Below are 16830 nucleotides of genomic sequence, written 5' to 3' on the forward strand. Positions count from 1 at the left end.
GTGATCATGATGATGGTGATGATGATTAAGAAGAAGATAAAAGTGTGTGTGTGTGTGTAGTTTCCTAATTCTCCTCTGTGCCCGTATAAGAATGATACCGTATAAGATGAAAGTGTGTGAGTGTGTGTGTGTGTGTGCGTGTACCTGACTTTCAGGTGGGCGGAGTGCGAGTCGTTCCCGCCCTGTGATGTCACGTTGCAGGTGTATGTGCCGATATCACCTGACCAGGTCTGAGAGATGTGCAGGGTCCCGTTGACGTCCATCCGTAACCGTGGCGACGACCTGGGGTTAATCGCCTGACCATCCTTCTCCCAAACGAACCTTGAACACACACACACACGTGCGCGGATGAGTCCACGCTCAGATGCTAACATGTGCTAACATGTCTGCTGTGACTAACTGCTCCAGATTTTCCCTGGTTGGAAATCCATTAAGTGCTGATCCAAATTCTTCAAACTCAATTACTCTTCCTGTTCATCACCTGCTCTCCGGAGACAGAGGCTTCCACACCATGCGCGCGTGTGTGTGTGTGTGCGTGTGTGTGTGTGTGTGTGTGTGTGAGATGTTCTGCACCATGTTGGATGTTAATTCTCGGCAATAAATCTTCAGATGTTCGGCTGTCGGCTCAGATCCATGTTCACCACACGCTGATCTCATTCTGCTTGTCGGCTCTTTTTTGTAGCTTCTGTCTGGAATACGCGGCGTCCTAGACGCCACAGTATACCCACGATGCACTGGGGTATTCGTAGACTGTCTGTGGCAGGGGTGTCACGGCTTTCCACCTCATTTAACACACCTGCTTCAACTCGTTAGCTAATTAGCATGACCCTGTATTGAACGATCCCTGGTAGATGGAAAACACGGAGCGTTCACCCCTGGTCCCTCGTCCCCTGGTCCGTATTGTGAACGGCTTCTGGAAGAGCATCCATGGTGAGTTCGAAACTCAACTCTGCTACCGGGTGGCTGGGTGCCAAAATCAGCCGCTACAGTCTTCTGGGTGGGAAAAGACCAGACCACAACAGTGGACGGGGTCTTGTTGGAAGCCTGGGAAGCTTTCTAGCTACCCCACAGTCATTCCATAGTCAGTCCCATCCATCCACCCAGGGAGTAATCTTTATCCTGGATATGTAGTAGTGGTGTGTAGTGGTATGTAGTGGTGTGTAGTGTAGTGTAGTGGTGTGTAGTGGTATGTAGTGGTATGTAGTGTAGTGTAGTGGTGTGTAGTGGTATGTAGTGGTATGTAGTGTAGTGTAGTGGTGTATAGTGGTATGTAGTGGTATGTAGTGTAGTGTAGTGGTGTGTAGTGGTATGTAGTGGTATGTAGTGTAGTGGTGTATAGTGGTATGTAGTGGTGTGTAGTGTAGTTTAGTGGTGTGTAGTGGTATGTAGTGGTATGTAGTGTAGTGTAGTGGTGTATAGTGGTATGTAGTGGTATGTAGTGTAGTGTAGTGGTGTGTAGTGGTATGTAGTGGTATGTAGTGTAGTGTAGTGGTGTATAGTGGTATGTAGTGGTATGTAGTGTAGTGTAGTGGTGTGTAGTGGTATGTAGTGGTGTGTAGTGGTATGAAGTGATGTGTAGTGTAGTGGTGTGTAGTGGTATGTAGTGGTGTGTAGTGATGTGGAGTGGTATGTAGTGGCGTGTAGTGACGTGTGGTGATGTGTGGTGTTACCTGACACTAACGCTGGGGTCGTGGGTGACTCCGCAGGTCATGGCGGCTTTGGTGCCCTTAATTACATTCTGATCCTGAGGGGGGGTGGAGATACGGGTACGAGCTGAGAGGAACACAAACAGTCCAGACTTTATCATGGTCTGTACACACACACAACCAGAACACACACTCGCCCCACAGCCCACACCCCAAACTCTAACCCCACAATCTTATCCCAAAGACTTACCACAAACCAAACACTTACCACACATGTACCGCCACTGCCACACCACACACTCTTCCATCACAGCCACACTCCACATTCTAACCCCATAGTATTACCCCACACCCTTATCCCACAAACTTACCCCACACCACGAGGTTTGCTGAAGCCTGATCGATACCTCTGGAGTTGCTCGCTGTACACGTGTATCTACCCGAGTCGGACAGGTGGGCGGGGCTGATCAGCAGACTGCCTGACTCCAGCAGGGTGAAGCGTGGTAGCTGGACAGAACCACTCGCTAACACATGCTCACCTACAAACACACACAAGCATAAATATCAAAACTCAGCAAGAATAAAGTCCCGGTCACACCGAAAATGTGCCCTGTGTGATGCTCTGTGTGTGTGTGTGTGTGTGTGTGTGTGTGTGTGTGTGTGAGAGAGACCTTTCTGCCAGGTGATGGCAGGCCGTGGTGCTCCCGCCGTCTCACACTGCAGAATCACTGACATCCCGTCAATCACTGTGCTGTCTGACGGACCCACCGTGATGTTCGGAGCAATGCCTGAGAGAACACACAGAGAATGTACAAACAGAACAGAACCTCCTCCTACACCCCAAAATACATGCCAGTAGGTAAAGTGGCGTCTCTAAATGAGTTTAGATTATGAGTATGTATAAACAGGAGCTTAACTTGTATGTTTAAAGATCTCAACCTAAATATTTTGCCATCACCAGAGTTTGTAGGAACCATGAGAGTGAGAACCAGAGTTTGTAGGAACCTATTGAGAAAGAACCAGAGTTTGTAGGAACCTATTGAGAAAGAACCAGAGTTTGTAGGAACCTACTGAGTAAGAACCAGAGTTTGTAGGAACCTATTGAGTAAGAACCAGAGTTTGTAGGAACCTATTGAGAAAGAACCAGAGTTTGTAGGAACCTATTGAGAAAGAACCAGAGTTTGTAGGAACATATTGAGAAAGAACCAGAGTTTGTAGGAACCTATTGAGAAAGAACCCGGGTTTGTAGGAACCTATTGAGAAGGAACCAGAGTTTGTTTAGCTCACATGTGTGATCTAAATAAATCTCCTGTCTTAATCTCCTTATATCTCCGTAACACGAGCTCACACTCACTGGTGACGGCGAGGTAGGTGTTGGTCTGAACCTCTCCCGCGGTGTTCTGAGCGAAGCACTGAAACATCCCCGTGTCGTCAGGCAGGAGGCCATTAATCTGCAGACTCCCGCCAGACAGAACGTGGTACCGAGGGTTCTTCAACGGACTGATGGGCGTGGCGTCCTTGTACCACACGATCTCGGGTGGTGGAACACCTAAGAACAGACGTGAAAACGTGCCTCAGATCCGGGACCGAGCTGTGATGCTGATGATGATGCTGATGATGCTGATGATGATGCACTTACCTTTCGCCTGGCAGGGAATGTCTACCACCTTTTCCATCTCAGCCGTGATGTGCTTGTCTGGTTCCTTCACGAACTGGGGTGGTTCTGGGACAAAATTATGATGATGATGAAGAAACATTGGTGCTCATTATGTACCGTCGTGGTCAACATTATTGACATCCTTGATTTATAACTAGACCCTCTATTATTATAATATTCTAATATTTTAACATCGTGTCCAAACACATTCAGCTAAAACGATTTTGGTCTGTGAGCTTCTTGCTCCTGTTTGCTGGAAATTTCTTCCACTTTTCCACTGCAGTTCTCTAAGATTCTTAATATTTTAGCTCCTCCAAAGCTCCTCAAACTGGATTGAGATCAAGACTCGTGGTGGCCAGTTTAAAACAGTCAATTGTTCCTTCTTAACCGTCCTTGTGTACTTTAGGATGTGCGCTGTGGGTCGATACCTCGCTGTAGGACACTTGAGAGTAATTTGTACCTTCATTGTATCTGTACGTTCACGTTCTTTTGTGTTCTTTCAGACTTTCACTGGAACACAAACGTCTTTAGAAATGTATTATTTCTGCCTTTTCTCAAAGGCTGCCGGGACATAAATACACAGACACCGAGTCAGACCATTAGATTTGATGGTGTAGGAAGTTCTAGTTCTAGTAGGAAGTTCTCGGAAGTGCTTGTTAGTAGTTATGATATTTACACCTACAGCTGATGACTTCTCTGTGTCCATATAAATAGGGATAGTTAGGTTGCGTTTAGACAGAGCCACAAGCATTATAATGGAAAGGTCTAAAAGAGTCAGTCAGTCTGGGGCATTTTTAAGCAATTTGAGGCTTCAAATCTGTTAGGACACCAGCGCTTGGATTCTGACCTCCCTGAGGTTGGGCGCCCCCTAGCAGGCACAAACAATCGGCCAATAACTCTGCCGGGTGGGAAAAGACCGGACTAATAATAGGGTGGGGTCTTCCACACTGTGTAAGGACCCTGGTTCGAACAGAAGTCGAGGAAGGCGGAGATCAGCGCATGACTCTCCATGCGTGAGACTGGCGTCATGCTCGGATTCATCAAAATATGAGCAAATAACAAGAGCGGTCTCTTTGGAATGAACTAGGAGCTTTATGTGACTGGTTTCCTAAAGCTTGACTTTAGTTTAGTGCTGATCAAACATTGAGCAGCAGAACGTCCATTCCAGTCGTTCATTCATAATTTCGTGTATTCACGAGTACCTAGCACGTGGAGAAACGCTCCGGCACTGACTGACGGCACACTGCTGCTCTTCAGCTCAGCTTCACACTCGTAAAATCCTGAATCACCGACGGTGGGACTGAGCAGGGTCAACCTTCGATTAAAATCACTCAGACCCGAACGGACCGGAACTCCGTCCTTCGTCCAGCTGATGCTGAGCTTTATCAACGGCCTGAAGGACACAGAGAGAAATCAACACGAAGAACAAACAGAGAAACATTTCATCCTGATCATCTCCACAGTTATGAACCAATCACATCTTACATTCACATCATCACGAGAAGATTGTAAGGTGTTAAGCTCAGGATAATAATCTGCAGTGGCTTCACCCACATTTGGCGTCACGTCCAGAAACTTAGAAGCTGGACATATAATATATACATGACCAGGTGACAGTTACCTGGCATTAGCTACACACTCCATAGTGACCTCAGACGTTCCTGAGACGATGCTGGTGTTTCTGGGAGGAATAACGATGGAAGGAGCGATAGGATCTGCTGGACCACCAACATCTACAATCAGATAGAGAGAGACAGAAAGTAAGAAAGAAAGAGACAGACACAGGAACCAGCACCGGTACCGCCAGTGGAAACGGGATGTGTGTGTTTATGTGTGTGTGTGTTACTCACTCTCTACAGTCACCGTGATTGGTTGGCTGGTTTTATTGTCTCCGTTCTTGTCGTTTACCGCCTGAACGTAGTAGCGCCCGGCGTCCGGCGCCACGGCCGACAGGATCACCAGAGTGTTCTCTAGGGCGATGGCACTGTACCCAAGAGAGGAAACAACTTATAAGAGCATTATACACCCTACGACCAAAAGTATGTGGACGCCTGACCATGAGCTATGAGTGTATCTGTGGGAATCTGTGCCCACTAGGTCTAGGGAGCAGATGTGTGGTCAGGATATAAACTCCTGGCTCTCAATCAACACTCCAATTCATCCCAAACCGTGTGTTTATCTTGTATTTTTATATAGAATTGATTTTATACACCTGTTTGCATCAGGTGTGTCTGAAAACACCTTAAATGAACAATTAGAACTGGTGTCCACATACTTTTGGCCTTGTAGTATATATTCACATAGCCACACTGCCTAGGTCAGGCCATTACTCGGTCATAATGGCTAATTAAACAGCAGCTAATGAAGTACAAACATTCACGAAACATCACGTCTGGACCCTGACCACAACCTGGTTTGGTTCCTGGTCTTGTTTATGTTGATGATCATGCTCAGATAAGATCTCAGCCATGCTCTGGAAACTGGACACTACTGGACTACTGGATATATCCACATAAAAAGGCTGAGCTGTTGTTGCTCCCAGACGTTTCCACTGTGACACCTCCTGACAGCACCAGGCTGAAAGTCACCCAGTCCGGGCAGACGCACGACTGTTGATTTAAAGCACCTGTCAGCGGCGGGCGTGGCTAAAATAACAGAACCCGCTGAGTGACGGCGCGTCCGCATACTTGGGGCTGTCTGGTGTTCAGGAATGAAGCTTCCTTAATCAAAAGGCTCCGCCCGCGTGTGATGGATGTGTGGTGAGAAACGAGAGCAGAAGAGAACGAGGTAAAGAAGATGAAATAATGAATTATGGATGAGGACGGGGAGCGATCGGCTCCGTCCTAAATCACAAATTAATCCCACAAGGTTCTACAAACACACACACGCGCGCGCACACACACATGTACACACACACACACACACAACCTGACAGCGAGGTGTGTAGGACGTATTCGGTACTGACTAATAAAGATCAAAAGCAGATGATTAATAGCTTGCAGCCACCAGGGGGCCCCGTAACTACTGCTTGGTTAATGCGAGTTATCAAGAATAAATAGTACGTTATAATCTTTATATGGTAACAGTTTGGGGAAGGTCCTGCCCTGGGCCACTTATCCCAACCCTACTGAGTCATATCTGGAACCAGGACATTACCAGTGGGTCCTTCGTCTTCTGTATGTTGGGAACTCATAGTCTGTCATTTGAAGCACCGACATTGTAAACAAAAAAACTACCACAGATGCCCCCCTTTTGGATTTTAGGTACTTCACTATAACAAAATTTAGCCACATAGACTCTAAAGCACCTCGGAAAACCGTCGTCACTTAACACAGTCCCCCGCTGCATCAAGAAGTGCAACCTGAACCTTCCTTAAAGAGAAAATAGTAATTCAATTCTATTAAGAAACGTCGCTAAGTTCTCTGGACCCAAGATCATCCCAGATGGACCAAAGTATAGTGGAAACGTGTGCTGTGGTCAGTTGAGTCCACATTTCAGCTTGTTTTTGTTACACAAAGAGAAAACCGTAAATCAATTCTATAAAGAAACGTCGCTAAGTTCTCCGGGCCTGAGCTCATCTCAGATGGACTGGAATATAGTGGAAGCTTGTGCTGTGATCAGTTGAGTCCATATTTCAGCTTGTTTTCGGGATGAAAAGGACCATCCAGACTGTTATCAGCGAAAGGTTCATGATATGGGGGGGCATCAGTGGACGAGGAGAAAAGGACGACGGCGACAACGGACTCTTGAGCAGCTCAAGTCTCATATTAGCGTCCTAAGGGGTGAACACGCCTCTGTCCAAACGTCTTTAAGTGTTTAGACGTTCAGTTTTAGAAGTTAAGACTGGGCAAGTAGTAGCCTAATGGTTTAGTAATCAGACTAGTTAGACTAGTAATCAGAAGGTCACTGGTTCAAGCCCCACCACTGCCAGGTTGCTGCTGTTGGGACCTTGAGTAAGGCCCCTAACCCTCAATTGCTTAGACTGTACACTGTCACTGTACTGTAAGTCGCTTTGGATAAACAGCGTCTGCTAAATGCTAAACGGTCAACATCATCCAGAAATGCCGCTCACCAGAACGTTTCACTCCGTTTATGGTCCTGGTGTATAAAAGCTGAAGCTCTGGCACTTCAGTCTTAATATGTGTGAGTGTGGCGGCGTCCAGGGGATTCTGAACTGAGGTTTCCAAAAATAAATGGCTTATTCACCGACTTCCACTGTACTGCCCACACACACACACACACAGACACCCCCCGCCCTCCCACACACACACACACACACACACACACTCAGGTGGTATGTAACGGTAAATAGAAGTGACAGGATGAATATATTTACCCGTGCCGGTACGATGCACAGAAAAAGAACATCCAGACAAGAAAAATGGAAGAGAAACAGAGCGCAGCCCACACAGATAAACTCTGCTCTGTCCTAGAAAGAAGGATGTGAATTAGGTTATAAACACCACGCAGAGCTGTCAGTGCGGTGAGTGCACTTCCTGTCGTATGCTGTTTATTATTTACACGGGCATTCCCTAATCTGTTTCCTCTCCCAGCAGAGCAGAGCAGATAAAATATCAAACATCAAAACTAGAAACTCGACGTTATTTATATTAAACTGATCATGACAGACCGGAGATAAACACACTCGAGCTCTGTGTTGAGGCAGCGACAGCGCCCCCTAACTGCTGCACTCCTTCCACTACATTATAAACCCAATGTAAGCTATTGAGGGTCGACAGCCTTTCTCAGGGGCTCAGGGATTAAACCAAGAACCTTCTGATCAATGTTAAATTATCTGTACCACTAAGCTACCGAACATGAACTCAAATCCGTCGGACTGATCAGCATCACTATGGAATATCAGAGATACGTGTCTATCACTCCCCATTCCCTCAGCTGTGGTGAGAAAGGTAGTGTGGGTGCCACACAGCCTCCCAACTTGGAGACCCGAGTTCAGTTCTCACCTCTAGTCACCGTCTGTGAGGAACTTCAGGTTCTTCCATGTTTGATCACCCAAATTATATGCAAACTGTGTGACAATAGACAAGGATGTACCTCCAGGTAATTCATGCCACCAGGATCTTCCCTCGCTGTCTAAACTGTTAAGTCTCCGCTGCCTTTAGACAATCACTGAATAAAGAACATCATAACATCTTGTGATTGCTAGACTACCACTCGGTAGTCTAGCAATTAAAGTACTGGACTAGTAAGCATAGGGTTGCTGGTTCAAACCCCACCACTGTCAGGTTGCCACTGTCGGGCCTGTACTTAGAGCTCAGTTTATCAGATGTAGATGGATGGATGGATGGTTCGATAGATAGACAGACAGACAGACGGATAGACAGACGATTAGACAGACAGATTCTGTAAAGTTGCTTTGAGATAATGTTCATTGTAAAAAACACAATACAAATAAAATTTACATAGACAGACAGACAGGTGGGCAGACAGGTAGACAGACAGGTAGACAGACGGACGGACAGACAGATAGACAGACAGGTGTGGTTAATATTAAATAGTACAGTGGTAAAAGTAAAGTAAAATTATAAAGATGTGTGTCTTGCTGATGTTGATATTTATTGTTGAAAATGTCTGGGTGCAACAACAGCTCAGCTGTAGGACCAGACAAGTTTACAGAACCTCACGAGATCATTATTTGACCCTGGACTTTCAGTGCTGTTTATGTTACACAATGGTCACAATCGGTGGTCCGGCTTACATGCGGCCGCTGGGCGGGATCTTCCGGCCGTCGCGGAACCACGTGACCTGCGGCTGAGGGAAGCTGTGGATCTGGGGGGCTTTGATCACCGCAGCTTCTCCCTGAGATACGCTCTCCGACCTCACAGTGTCGTTAAACCCTGCCATGACTGAAAACACACAAACACACACACATACATTAGTGAACCAGAACCAAGAACAATCACTTTAACTTCAGTAAAAGTTTGGAGACCAGTATCAGAACTACTCTGATATGTTCACCTTTAAAGAGTTGGAGCTTCATGTTGCACAACAACTAACGTTCATTTAATTGTGTGTTAACTTTGTACGGGTGCAACATCAAATTTTTTATAAAGCATCAAACCCGGGTGGCGCAGCAGGATATTACGCTAGAACATCACAGCGGTAAAACACACGCTAGAACACCAGAGATGGGATCTCGAATACATCGTATCGAGTCTTGGCTCTGCCTGTCGGCTGTTCAACGATTGGCCTGTTGTTCAGATATGGGCGGGACTAAGCCGGAAGGGACACTCTCATAACTAATGCAATTACGACATCTGCTGGCTGATTGATGGCGCCTGCACAGAGATGAGAAAAGAGTGCACTGATCAGGGTGTGTCTCTCCGTACACAACGCTGATCCTCATTGCACTCGTCAAGTGTAGGTGACAAGATGCATACGGCTGCTGCCCACATGACGGAGGGGGCGTGGGTTAGCTCCGTTCTCTTCAATCAGAGCGGGGATCGGCATTCTTGGAGAGGAAGCATGACGCAATGGGGCAAAATCGGATATAAAAAAAGAACTGGAATTAGAAAGTGGAATTAGACATATGGTAGAATTACAGTGGAATTAGATGTGGACACCCGACCACTGGACCACAGGGTCACTGGAGTTCTTCAGGGCCAAACTTGCCAACCCATCTTTATGATCTGGCTTTATGTACAGTGGAACAGTCCTGCGTCCTGCGTTTCCTATTTTCCTTACAACATCTCACAATGCTTAATAACAGACACCTCGACTATCTCTGTAGATTATACCGAGCATAAAATCGACCATTTCCACTACAGTGGTCTTGATTTGGTGATGTTGTTGACTTAAATACTGCAATTAATCCGAATCTGTGATCAGAACTTGACTGTCAGCACAGTAACTGAGGGACTATTTCAGTATTTAGGTCTCCAGTCTCACCACCATCACGCCAATCTGCCGCGCCAACACAGACGGCCGGTTGTTGGCGTGCGTTCAGGATCTGTACGTGTGAACGATTAAGGAAACGTCGAGGCTTACATGCTACTTGCACTTCGGTTCTGCGCTGCAGCAGAGCGCCGACTCGATTCCTCACGATGCAGCGGTAGAACCCGGCGTGAGTCCGATCCAGAGAGGGTATCAGATACCTAACACACACACACACACACACACACACAGACATACACACACACATTGTTTATTTCCTGTACATTTTTACATTGAGATGAGCTTGAGCACAGAGAAGTCAGAGGCGTTCCTGGATGTTGTTGATCTTATACTGATCAGCCATAACATTAAAACCACCTCCTTGTTTCTACACTCACTGTCCATGTTATCAGCTCCACTTACCATATAGAAGCACTTTGTAGTTCTACAATTACTGACTGTAGTCCATCTATTTCTCTGCATGCTTTGTTAGCCCCCTTTCATGCTGTTCTTCAATGGTCAGGACCCCCACAGGACCACCACAGAGCAGGTATTATTTAGGTGGTGGATCATTCTCAGCACTGCAGTGACACTGACATGGTGGTGGTGTGTTAGTGTGTGTTGTGCTGGTATGAGTGGATTTTTAAATACCGTGTCCACTCACTGTCCACTCTATTAGACACTCCTACCTAGTCGGTCCACCTTGTAGATGTAAAGTCAGAGTGTCACTGCAGTGCTGAGAATGATCCACCACCTAAATAATACCTGCTCTGTGGTGGTCCTGTGGGGGTCCTGACCATTGAAGAACAGCATTAAAGGGGGCTAAGAAAGCATGTAGAGAAACAGATGTACTACAGTCAGTAATTGTAGAACTACAAAGTGCTTCTATATGGTAAGTGGAGTTTCCAGTCCTGCTAGTTTCTCATTCAAGTCCTTTTAGCTTCCTTTTTGTTCTGAGACCTTGTTTTCCGGTCCTCGTTTGACCGCTGAGCAAAGAAAACAAGATACCAAAGAAAAGGAACAACAAGGAGACGAGGTTTCAATACGAAACATTCATCGGAATAAAGACCTGAGAATAAACGAGAACGGGAACCATGAAAGCCCACCAGGATGAAAGGACCGAAGATAAAAAAAAGTGAGCGCAGTATCAGCGTGTCGGGGTTAGCGGGTCACGCTAACACACTTAATTGCTTCTAGCGTGAAGTCTATTAACATTAATGGAGCGATTAGGAGTAATTAGGAACGTCTGGTGTGGTGCCCATATGTTCCGATCAGGAGATGAGCATTTTAAACCGGGACCCAGAGAGAGAGAGATAGATGCATGGGCTGTATCTCAAATCACACACACTCACACACACAGACAGTGCAATTTGAGACACGGCCCGTGCAGCTCTCTTTCCCTTGGCCTATAATGAATACAGTTAACCTTTCTGGACGGTGTGTGCACGACGTTGATTGATGGCTGTTCCAGGAACCCCTGTCAGATCCATCATAATTAATCGCGCACCCACAGATGATGGGACGAGATGGATGAGATGGATGGATGGCGAGAGAGAGGGATTGGATGAGAGACATTACGCGTGGAGATATTATGTGATGAATGTTGAAGACCGTGACTCAGACAGGTAACAGGTCCAGACGTGATCGTTTCGCCATCACCATGGCAACATGGTTCCGGTTAAACAAGGTTGCATGATATATCTAAAAGCCTCTCGTGAAGTTTCACCCGAACTCGACATCCACGATGGAGCGGAGTTACGGAACGGCTGGATCTGTACATTCAGGATCATTCAGGTCCAGGATTCAACACTCAAAGATCAACAATCTTCTCACCGAGTCCTCTCCACTACAACGGAGAAGTTTTAAAGCTCTCTGAGAGCCTCTTTAGGAGCATCTAGTGGACCTTTGGTACTGCCTGAGAGAATATAAGCTGAAAACCCACATTCAGGATCATTCAGGTCCAGGATTCAACCCTCAAAGATCAAAATCTTCTCACAGAGTCCTCTCCACTATAATGGAGCAGACCTAAAGCTCTCTGAGAGCCTCTTTAGGAGCATCTAGTAGACTTTTGGGACTGCCTGAGAGAATATAAGCTGAAAACTCACATTCAGAATCATTCAGGTCCAGGATTCAACACTCAAAGATCAAGGATCTTCTCACCACGTCCTCTCTTTACACTGGAGAAGACCTATAGCTCTCTGAGAGCATCTTTAGGAGCATCTAGTGGACTTTTGGGACTGCCTGAGAGAATATAAGCTGTAAACCCAAATGACAACAAAAACATAACTGTAGAACCATCTGAGAGGCTTTTAGACTTTGTTTTCCAGACTAAGGTCTAGAATCTAGAAGAAATTCAACGTTAGGAACCATCATTTAAGGACAAAGATGTACGGACTATCTAGCTCACTTTCGTTCAGATCCAGGAATAAACACTCAAAGATCAACTATCTTCTCACCACGTCCTCTCTCTACACTGGAGAAGTTCTAAAGCTCTCTGAGAGCCTCTTTAGGAGCATCTAGTGGACGTTTGGTACTACCTGAGAGAATATAAGCTGTAAACCCAAATGACAACGAAAAACATAATTGTAGAACCATCTGAGAGACTTTCAGACTTTGTCTTCCAGACTAAGGTCTAAAATTTAGAAGAAATTCAACATTTGGAACCATCATTTACAGACAAAAATTTAAGGACTTTGCATCTATACCTACAGGATCATTCAGGTTCAGGATTCAACGCTCAAAGATCAACAATCTTCTCACCAAGTCCTCTCCACTACAACAAAGAAGTTCTAAAGCTCTCTGAGAGCCTCTTTAGAAGCATCTACTGGACTTTTGGGACTGCCTGAGAGAATGTAAGCTGTAAACCCAAATGACAACAAAAACATAATTGTAGAACCATCTGAGAGACTTTTAGACTTTGTTTTCTAGACTAAGTTCTAGAATTTAGATCAACAATCTTCTCACCGAGTCCTCTCTCTACACTGGAGAAGACCTAAAGCTCTCCGAGAGCCTCTTCAGAAGCATCTAGTGGACACCACCACCACCGCTTTACCCTACTAAGGATTGAAAGGTAGAAAACACCCCTGACCCCTGACAGGTCGCCAATCCCACCCACACCTAGGACAAATTTAGCAGCTCCAATACACCTTGTACTGTGGGAGGAATCCCACACAGACACGGGAATTGAACCCAGGACCTTCTTGCTGAGCTACCGAGCTACCTTGCCGTTCTCCCCACTATACATTTGTACAAAAATCCTTAAAGCATTAAACCAAACCAAACCTGTTCCATTGACGAGTTCTGTACGTGGGTGTTTTAATTTGCGAGTACAGAAACGGTTTGTATGGTTGTTTAGTGGAACCGCGTCCACGTGTTGCTCCCGTCCTTGAACCGCAGACAAACGCGCGATTGATTAAACCTTCAATTGGAGTCTTTAGCAGATCCGCGGCCATACAAATGTTTGGAAATTAAAAACATGAACAGGACATGAACAGGACATGAACAGGACATGAACAGGACATGAACAGGACATGAACAGGACCCTGATGTTATTCACCAAGAGCGAGGATGATGCTGCATCACGTTCACGTGTCACATCAGCACCAAGACAATTAGCAAAACGTCTGAGATTAAAGGCGCTAAAGCAGCTTATCAAGGTGAAATGGGCAGTCCTGGAACAGGAGTGTGTATTTATGATCATGAGTGTGTGCTGTTGTCGTGCGGCCCAATGACAATCCAGTTTTATCTGAGGACACCAGTGTAGGACATGTCTGATATCTCAGTTGGCTTTCAGGGACAGAACGGAGCCAGTCGCGGATTGATCGGTTCATTTAGGGAAGTCTGCTTCGGGCAACACACACACACACACGCCTACACACTCACAATCAATCAGCAGGACAATGGAAGGAAGGTCAAGTTCTTCAAATCCAGCCTCTCACTTTCAGACTCGCTCAAGGAGACCCTGCTCACCTTCATTAGCATAAAGGTGATTAGCATACTCATCAGCATAGAACTTCGCTCGCATTTCCATCCTCGTTTTCTATTCATGGCTAGGCGGGACACAGCGGGGACGGCCGCCACGTGTGCATGACAGCGCCGTGGATGGATGGATGAACTGATGGATGCCAGATCCTGGTGCATGTTTCATTAATCCAGAGGATGTCTTTCAATAGATCCGTCTCCAGTTACACATCCTCAACATGTCACACATATTAAAGGTCCTAAGATCTTAATGCCATCATGTCTGGGAAGGGTTGCACCTTCTAAGATAAACAGGAGTTGCTGAAGGTGGTGAAGGTGATAGAGGTGGTGAAGGTTATAAAGGTCATGAAAGTGATGAAGGTGATGAAGTGGATGACGGTGATGAAGATGAAGGTCATGAATATGGCGAAAGTGATGGTGGTGAACGTGTTGATGATGGAGGTGATGAAGATGGTGGTGGAGATGGTGAAGGTGGTGAATGTGATGAAGGTGGTGAAAGTAAAGGTTATGAAGGTGGTGAAGATGGTGAAGGTTATGAAGATGAAGGTCATGAAGATGGTGAAAGTGACTGCGGTGAAGGTGTTAATGATAAAGGTGGTGAAGATGGTGAAAGTGATGAAGTGGATGACGGTGATGAAGATGGTGGTGGAGATGGTGAAGGTGGTAAAGAATCAGAATCAGAATCACTGAAGGTGGTGAAAGTGAAGGTGATGAAGATGAAGGTCATGAAGATGGTGAAAGTGATGGTGGTGAAGGTGTTGATGATGAAGGTGATGAAGGTTATAAAGGTTATGAAGGTGGTGAAGGTGCTGAAGTGAATGAAGATGATGAAGATGGTGAAGGTTATGAAGATGAAGGTCATGAAGATGGTGAAAGTGATGGTGGTGAAGGTGTTGATGATGAAGGTGATGAAGGTTATGAAGGTGGTGAAGATGGTGAAGATGATGAAGTTGGTGAAGATGGTGAAGGTGATGAAGGTGAATAATGTGACCAGATAAACAGAGAATCAGGAGTCAAGGGTCCCACCTTGAGGTCATGTTCTCTGGTTTTGAAGGCTCCATATAGCCATAGCTGTGCACAATGTCCAATATTCTGAGTTTCATTTGGAAGATCTCCTGTTCCAGAAGTTTCCTGTTGGAATATTGGGGGGAGGATCCGGGAGTGCCAGTCCAATCTCCTTTCTAGCTCTCTCATCCACAGAGACGCAGGGGCCCAATGATCAGCTAGATTACTTGGAATTCAATGCTTCATCTAGATCTTTGATCCAGATTATAGGTCCACCTTATGTCACAGGTCTTCCCAAAGACTTGGTTAACATTGTGCCACAGCTTTACCATCAATTATTAACCATTATTAACACCTAGTCCACCAAAATAAGGTCTCAAAGGTGCCACATGTTGAAGAGCTACCTGAAGAAACGTATTCAATGTTTAACAAACGACTTTAGCCACTGACAGTGTCTTACTGGTCATGTAGTGGAGATCATGGCACCAGTGATCATGTAATCAGTAGATACCACCACTGTTGGACAGGGTATAATATCCCAGCTGGCATTTAGTGACGAAACCCAGACAGGCAGGGATTGATTTGCTCTTCTCCTGGCATCAAACCCCCACACTGATCAGCAGGAGTGAGAAATAAAGGTCACAGTTTTTACATTCTGTCCATCACTGTTCAGCTCTCTGAGAGACTCCGCTAACCCTTATTAGCATGTAGCTCGTTAGCATACGGTGCTCACACCCCCCCCCCCCCTTCTTATTAAAGTTTATTTTCATAGAGAGAGAGTTCACGCTAGGGCACACACACACACACACACACGTGAACATATAGGATTCCAAGACGCTGATCTTTCTTCAGGAAGCTGGACAACCATAAACAATAAACTTATGAACTGCAAGTTAGCCATAGCTACAATTTAACTCCATATCGCCCCACTTTGACACCTCAGGAATGGACATGATTAATCCAGAGGACGTCTTTCAGTAGTTCTGTCTCCAGTTACACGTCCTCCACATGTCGCACATATTAAAGGTCCTAAGATCTGGACACCATTAAGTCTGGAAAGATGTGCGCTTTTTTCTAGGACAAACAAGGGTCAAGGGTCCAACCCTTTTAGGGAAAAGGAAGGCCATGATCTCTAGTTTTGAAGAGTCCAAACCCACACTTTGCTCAACCTCTGGATTTCTGGAACTCTTTGAGAGATACGTCCAATACTGGAAGGTTCCTGTTGGAATATTGGGGCCAGGAGTGCCAGTACAATCTTTGTAGACCACTTCTTCCACCTTTTTAGCTCTCTCAACCACAGATCAGATGGATTACTTGGAATTGAACGCTTCATCTGGATCCTTGATCCAGATCTGGGGTCTACCTTATGTCACAGGTCTTCCCTTATGTCACAAGACCATTATTAACACCTAGTCCACCATAAGAAGGTCTCAGAGGTGCTGTAGCTAAAATTTAACTCCATATCGCCCTCTTTGACACCTCGTCTTGCGAGGCCAGCCACCATTCATCATGTCAGAGAATGGACGGACCAGCGGCCGAGGAGAATCGACCAATCGAATGGTGATGAAGGTACTAGCATGCTGTTTAAGCTAATAAGAAGGTTGGTGATAAAAGATGGGAAGGAAAAAGTGTATGGTAGGTGACGGC

At 45.8% G+C, this 16830-nt stretch overlaps 2 protein-coding genes across 4 annotated transcripts in view; one reads left to right on the plus strand and one right to left on the minus strand.

Moving 5' to 3' along the window:
* rpl38 (ribosomal protein L38) overlaps positions 1–16830 on the plus strand; it is a 302538-nt gene that overhangs the window by 233874 nt on the left and 51834 nt on the right. The gene's annotated exons all lie outside the window — the stretch shown is intronic.
* LOC134321680 (protein sidekick-2-like) overlaps positions 1–16830 on the minus strand; it is a 34496-nt gene that overhangs the window by 17506 nt on the left and 160 nt on the right. The window contains exons 2-12 of the mRNA XM_063003485.1: positions 10312–10418; positions 9023–9170; positions 5154–5287; positions 4925–5036; positions 4506–4696; positions 3286–3369; positions 3001–3195; positions 2318–2434; positions 2018–2185; positions 1671–1773; positions 145–321 (exon numbers count right to left, since the gene is read on the minus strand). Coding sequence (XP_062859555.1) covers positions 145–321; positions 1671–1773; positions 2018–2185; positions 2318–2434; positions 3001–3195; positions 3286–3369; positions 4506–4696; positions 4925–5036; positions 5154–5287; positions 9023–9170; positions 10312–10418 — 1536 coding nt within the window. The remainder of the gene's footprint in view (positions 1–144; positions 322–1670; positions 1774–2017; positions 2186–2317; positions 2435–3000; positions 3196–3285; positions 3370–4505; positions 4697–4924; positions 5037–5153; positions 5288–9022; positions 9171–10311; positions 10419–16830) is intronic.

The sequence above is a fragment of the Trichomycterus rosablanca genome, chromosome 10 (genome assembly GCF_030014385.1).
Source record: "Trichomycterus rosablanca isolate fTriRos1 chromosome 10, fTriRos1.hap1, whole genome shotgun sequence".
Classification (NCBI taxonomy): Eukaryota; Metazoa; Chordata; class Actinopteri; order Siluriformes; family Trichomycteridae; genus Trichomycterus; species Trichomycterus rosablanca.